General features: G+C 33.0%; 1 protein-coding gene across 1 annotated transcript; it reads left to right on the forward strand.

Annotated features, from left to right (window-relative positions):
- The first annotated feature begins 2498 nt into the window (after positions 1 to 2498).
- On the forward strand, positions 2499 to 5554 carry LOC136209456 (transcription factor RAX2). Its single transcript, XM_066000921.1, has 3 exons — positions 2499 to 2752; positions 3492 to 3621; positions 4917 to 5554. Exons 1-3 carry the CDS (start codon positions 2617 to 2619, stop codon positions 5368 to 5370), a joined length of 720 nt encoding a protein of 239 aa, XP_065856993.1. The 5' UTR covers positions 2499 to 2616; the 3' UTR covers positions 5371 to 5554.
- The last annotated feature ends 852 nt before the right edge of the window (positions 5555 to 6406 follow it).

Here is a 6406-nt window from a genome sequence, read left to right on the forward strand (position 1 = left end):
GCACAACTATGACAATTTATAACAAAAAATTCCATTCTACCACACATTTTCTTTTACAACCCACAGTATTATTAAATACCAGAAGGATTTACATATATATACTTTGACGAAGACTCATTATTTATATATGCATATGGAAAGTTTTATTACCCACCGGGTGCATTGAACTTAGTTGCTCTAGTGTTTATATTAGGGTTAATTTTAAAAAGATTTTTTTTTTCTTTTTTTTGTGGTTATACTCAGTTGCGGATGACGTAGTATGTTTTTTTTTTTTCAAAATGGTAACTCTCTTTCTTTCTTTTTTTTTTTTGGTAGAAAAGGAAAAGAAAAACGAACAACAACAAACTACCCAGGAATTAGCCTAGGAAAGCTAACCCCAATCCTATCTTCTAAGAGAAGATGAGAGATGAAACTAGGGGAAACAGGAAGGGTAGTAACGCCTAACGTCCCTTCATGGCCCGCCGCCGCCAAGCGATCAGCAACACGATTCTGCTCTCTAAAAATGTGTCTGAACTCTACGAACTCAAAGGAGGAGCAAAGCCTTATAATAGCTTTGATGAGGTTGCGACTGTTAAGACCCATAGAATGATTCTCAGAAATCATTTTGATTGCTTCCAAATTATCAGACTCCACAGAGAGCCTCTTAACATCCAGCCTTTTAGCAAGATTGATTCCAGTAAGAATAGCCCAGAGCTCCGCAGAAAAGGAAGAACCCAACCCTAAATTCTGGGAGAACCCAGAAAGCCAGACGCCCCCTACATCTCTAAGCACACCTCCAGCCGCAATCTTACCGTTACTGAGGCAGGAACCATCAGTATTCAGCTTCACAACCCCCTCTCTTGGCCTGCTCCATCCCACGAGATGGACATCACAACACTGAGAGGCTCTGGCAAGGGACTCTCCTTTGAAACTATCGATAATAGAGAAAAGTTTTTTCGAGAAGAAATCAGCTAAGTTTGTCATAAAAACAGTTTTATCTCCAAAAATCTCCTCGTTTCTCCATTTCCAAACTTGGTGACAGATAATAGCAAAGAAAATGTCACCATGCTCCATGTATGGAAGCAACTTTCCTCTAACACCATCAGAGAACCAGTCGACCTCAGAATGTGCCATGAAGGAAGAGAAAATATGGTGTGGGAGAATTTTCCTCCAAACCTCTTTACTATTAGAGCAATCTCTAAGAGCATGGCACAAAGTCTCAACATGGCCTCTGCATCTACTGCAAGCTCCAGAATCAGCCAAGTGCCTAATTGCAAAATCAATGACTTTTACGGTGATAAAATAGAAAATTCAATAAATTAAATTTATTTAATACTATATTTATCGTGGATTCATATTTTCGATTTCTCAAAATAATAATTTTTGAAGCATTCTTTTTTTAAAATATCAATTTTTTTTTCGGTTTCAAAACTAAAAAGTTAAAGAATTCAGTAAAATTCTTAGAATTTACTAAAATATCATTAACAGTCAAATTGACAATATCAACTGAAAAGTTATTGATTTTGTAAATGAGCGAAAACACCATTCTCATTCTGACAAAAAATAAAAAAAAAACCACATGACATTGTTTGCAATTTTTTTTTTTTGAATTAGGACGTATTTTATTGGCCTAATACATCATAAACTCTCTAAATTTATTCAAAATAGTATATTGACTCCCTGAACTTTGGAAGTGTCTCACCAACTCCCTAAACTTGTTTATTTCGTATCACCAGCTCCCTAAAAGTATATTAGCTCCTTAAACTTTGCAAGTGTCTCACCAACTCCCCAAACTTACTTATTCTGTAACAACTAAATACAAAAATCATAATACTAACTCTCGATCCTCATCTATTTAATCTCTCGAACCTGCAACACTAACTCTTATAATAAGTTGAAAGGTAGGAGAAGCGAAAAAATTACCTCTCGAATAAATAAAGACGTATTTTTAGAATTTAGGTTTAATAAGTTTTTGTATTTAGTTGTTACAGAATAAGCAAGTTTACGAAGTTGGTGAGACACTTGCAAAGTTCAGAGAACTAATCTACTTTTATGGACAAGTTTATGGAACTGGTGATACGAAATAAGCAAGTTTAGGAAGCTGGTGAGATACTTACAAATTCAGGGAATCAATCTACTATTTTAACAAGTTGAGGAAGTGGTGATGTATTAGCCCTATTTTATTATTAGTATTACATGACATGAGTGTGCACATGTATCGTACACATTAATAATGTCTATATATATAGACATGGATATAAAATTATAAATGTAGAAGACTAAAGAAAAAGAAAATAAATATATATATATATGGATATGGAGGGGACCTTACCCCCTACACTAGCTATGACTTGAAGAAGAAAGCAACAGGCTATCATTTTCACTGAATATTGTATCTTATTTCTTGATCAGACTTTGGATTCTTTGAATGACTCATGTTACATAAATACTATATATCCATGGAAGAAAGACAAACAAGTGCACTGTTTCTCATTTATTTATTTCAAAAATAAATAAAACCCAAGTAGTCTACTTCTTCTACTACTACTTGCATAAAAGGTGTTGAATATTTGAAGTGAAGCTAGCCTGCTTATTTTGAAACAAAGAAAGAAAAGAGAGAGAGAAAACAAGAAAAAGATGGGAAGAGCTCCTTGCTGTGATAAGGCTAATGTGAAGAAAGGGCCATGGTCCCCTGAGGAAGATGCCACTCTTAAAGAATATATTCATCAAAATGGCACTGGTGGTAATTGGATTGCCCTTCCTCAAAAAGCTGGTAATTTGTCATTATTTCATCAACAATCTTGAAAATATGTTTTCTTCCTTTCTTGTTCTTGGCCTTCATTTCTTGATTTTCTTGGTTCTTGGTTCTTGATTTTCTTGATTCTTGATTCTTGATTCTTCCTCAGAAAGCTGGTAAATTATATCATTCTTCAACAATCTTGAAAATATGTTTTCTTCCTTTCTTGTTCTTGGCCTTGGTTTCTTGATTTCCTTGGTTCTTGATTCTTGAATAAAATCTTCTTCCTTTCTATTTCTTGGCTTTAATTTCTTTGATTTTCTATGGTTCTTGATTATTGGGCTTAATACATCATTACACACATTTAAACTTGTCATTTTGTCTTGTTTAATATTTTGAACTTATACCTATACTTAGGATTATCACACATAAACTTGTCAATTTTTAGACTTTTGACACCTTTATTCTGACATGCAATTAGCTTAGCTGAAAGTTTGATTTAAGGGGCCAAATGTGACAAATCAGTAAATAAGGGTATCAAAAGTTCAAAATTAATAAATTTAGGTGTGTGACAGGTCTAACCAAATATAAGCAATTCTTGCTTTTTTTTCTTGATTCTTGATTATTGGTTTGTTTTTGGTTCTTGATTCTTGATTCTCGGTTTGTTCTTGGTTCTTGATTCTTGGTTCTTGAAGGTTGTTTGTAATCAAGACCATCCTTTTCTTGGGTTCTTCTTTTTCCTTGTTTTCTTGAACTTTTTTTGTGCTTTTTTTAGGTCTTAAAAGGTGTGGGAAAAGCTGCAGATTAAGATGGCTAAACTATCTGAGACCTAACATCAAGCATGGAGATTTTTCTGATCATGAAGATAGGATCATTTGGACTCTATACTCCAACATTGGAAGCAGGTATATTTAATTATATATTAATTAATTTATATATATATATAATAATAATATAGATAGAGATACCTCTTCAACTTTGATTTCCATTACTCCTCCTTTACAATTAACTAATATTTGTTTAATTTATTTCTCATGATCTTTAGTGATAATTATGATCAATAAATAATTGGTTTCCCCTTATAATCAAAACTTTAATAATCATATCTTTTCCAATATTTTTAGTGATATTATGATCTTTGTTTCCACTTCCTTCCCTTATTTTAATCTACCAAAGAAACCATATCCACTAAAATTAACTCTTTTTGGCAAAAAAGTGATCCATATAATGCTCAAATAAAACATATATGTTGCAAGAATATTCTGCATTTAGCTACCTAAGCCTATGCATGCATGCTATATAATAAGCTTAAATTTAAATCCCTTTTTAGCTGAGAAGAATTAAGGGTAAAAATTGTCTCAATTTAACTCAAATTGAATCTTAGATATCATTTTAGTTCAAATTCTCAAATTTTGATAAATAATCCAAATTTTACAAATTTTAGGCATTAAATCGTATAGTTTTTTAGCTTATTTCTCAAAATTTGACAAATTTGATGGGAAAATTTTAGGGTACTCCTGGAGTAATACTCCCTGCCAATCAATCCATGACACGTGTATATATATTTCTCTTTCCACCAATCATACCCAAATTGATGACTGAATTGGTGTCTAAAATTTAATTTAGGTTAAATTGATTTGGATTGTCAAATTTAAGGGGTCATTTTGACCAACAACAACATAATATGTATTAAGTGCATGTTTGAAATTTTCTTTTTCATACATTTTTTCTAGCTTTTCCAGCTAAAAAGCACTGTTTGTTAAATGCAAACTTTTTTATATTAAGCGCCGATACATCCCGCACGTACATCTCTCCTAAGTTTGAAGCACATTCAACACCTATTCCTCTCACCATGTATTGAAATTTCATCGATTAATAAAGATTGTCACAATTCAAATTCTTGATTAAACTGATAGTTAGTACCCGTTTGTTTTCATTTTTCGGAGCTACTTTTTGTCTTTCAATACTAAATAGGATATAGAAAGTGTTTGGTAAAATTTCGAAACAGCTGCTTTTTGCTGAAAAAACAACTAATATCTACTACCTATCAGCAACAGCAAAAACAAACGGGCCCTTAACATACAAAATATTTTTTTTTTATATTAATATGTGACATAACAATATATATTAATAAATTTCTATTTTCTAATCATATGTTATTTCTTCTATTAATTAATGGAAGTTTTATTTATAAATGCAGATGGTCAATAATAGCAGCACAGTTGCCAGGAAGAACAGATAATGATATAAAAAATTACTGGAACACAAAGCTAAAGAAGAAGCTAATGAGCATGATCAACATTAATCCTCCTCAACCAAAATTACTATCTACTACTGGATTTTCATCTCTTTTTCAATTTAGTCCATCTTCCCCAATTTCTTCAGCCACATCATCATCTTCTTCTTCATCATCATCACTGCTAAATCATATAGCAGAACCTGTAATTCAGCCATTTCCAAATAATCCTTTAATGGGTTCTCTCCAAAATTATCAGATGGGATTTGAAGGGTATAATGGTAATAATAATAATTACTACAATGGAGAGATTAATGATTTAAGTGAGTATGGAATGGAAGAGATTAAGGAATTGATTAGCTCAAGTAGTAACTTTTTGTTTGAAGAAAACAAGACAGGGAGTGCTATGTACTTTTGATGTAGTGAGTCAAATCATAAAGATTTTTCTAAATTTTTTGTAAGAATTTAAGATTTCTTTGTTGGGATGGGGGATTTCTTGTTCTTTCCTAGTTGGGATTTTCCTTAGTGCATTTCTTTTTGGGAAATTATGTACAAGTGTATGGATGTATCTACTAGTATAAATATAAATAGTATTTAGTATCCGTTTTGTTCTAGTAGATCATTTTGTTTGTTTTACTCTCGATAGTGTTTAATTAGAATTGAGGGCGATGGTAAATGTTGTTTTCTTGTCACCGAGAGGTCATGGATTCGAGTCTAAGGAACGACCTCTTGCCAATAAATTGACACGGGAAGGCTTGCCTCCAATACACCCTTGTGGTGGGAGCCTCTCCGGATCCTCGCTTAGCAGGGACACATAGTGCACCAGACCGCCTTTTAGTGTTTAATTAGAATTAGAAAATAATTGACGATAACATAAAAGTGTTACCATTTCAGATGATTAAGAACACTTAGAACATTGGAAACCGTCGAATTCAATTAATATAGGAATACCGTCTTCCTCTTACACGTTGACCAATAGGAAGATCTCCGTATCTTACTCAGAATATATTCTGTCTAATTTGTCGAGAATCAAGGAAGTTTAGAGTGAGTACAAACTTGCCTAAAACACGTCGAACTGTCATCTGAGGAAACTAATGACACTGATTCCATATAAATACGTCTAGAAATCACATGAACAAGGTACATACACCCGTTGTCTATAATTACTCTCAATTGCTCAATACTCAATCTTATACATCTCTAAATTAGGCATCATAATGGGGTCCTCAGTCAACAACTTGTCCTAACCACCTTTTTTGTTTTATCTCAAGCACCGTAAAGATCTCTTCAGTCATTGGAGTGTTAGTTCACAAAATCACGAGTATCAAATTGGTGTGGTGAGCGTGGATCAAACTACAAAATACCATGTCTCATCAATAGGAAAAAAAATTCCATCCCTGTTTCCGTCCAACGACCTGGCCTCCCCCGTAATGCTAGTAATGATCACTTCCCTT

Source organism: Euphorbia lathyris, chromosome 10, assembly GCF_963576675.1.
Source record: "Euphorbia lathyris chromosome 10, ddEupLath1.1, whole genome shotgun sequence".
Classification (NCBI taxonomy): domain Eukaryota; kingdom Viridiplantae; phylum Streptophyta; class Magnoliopsida; order Malpighiales; family Euphorbiaceae; genus Euphorbia; species Euphorbia lathyris.

Excerpts from the sequence above, each read along its gene's own strand:
- LOC136209456 (XM_066000921.1), top strand. The coding sequence starts at position 2,617 with ATGGGAAGAGCTCCTTGCTGTGATAAGGCTAATGTGAAGAAAGGGCCA. Across the intron at positions 2,753-3,491 it reads TGCCCTTCCTCAAAAAGCTG|GTCTTAAAAGGTGTGGGAAA; the intron begins GTAATTTGTCAT and ends TGCTTTTTTTAG. Across the intron at positions 3,622-4,916 it reads TACTCCAACATTGGAAGCAG|ATGGTCAATAATAGCAGCAC; the intron begins GTATATTTAATT and ends TTATAAATGCAG.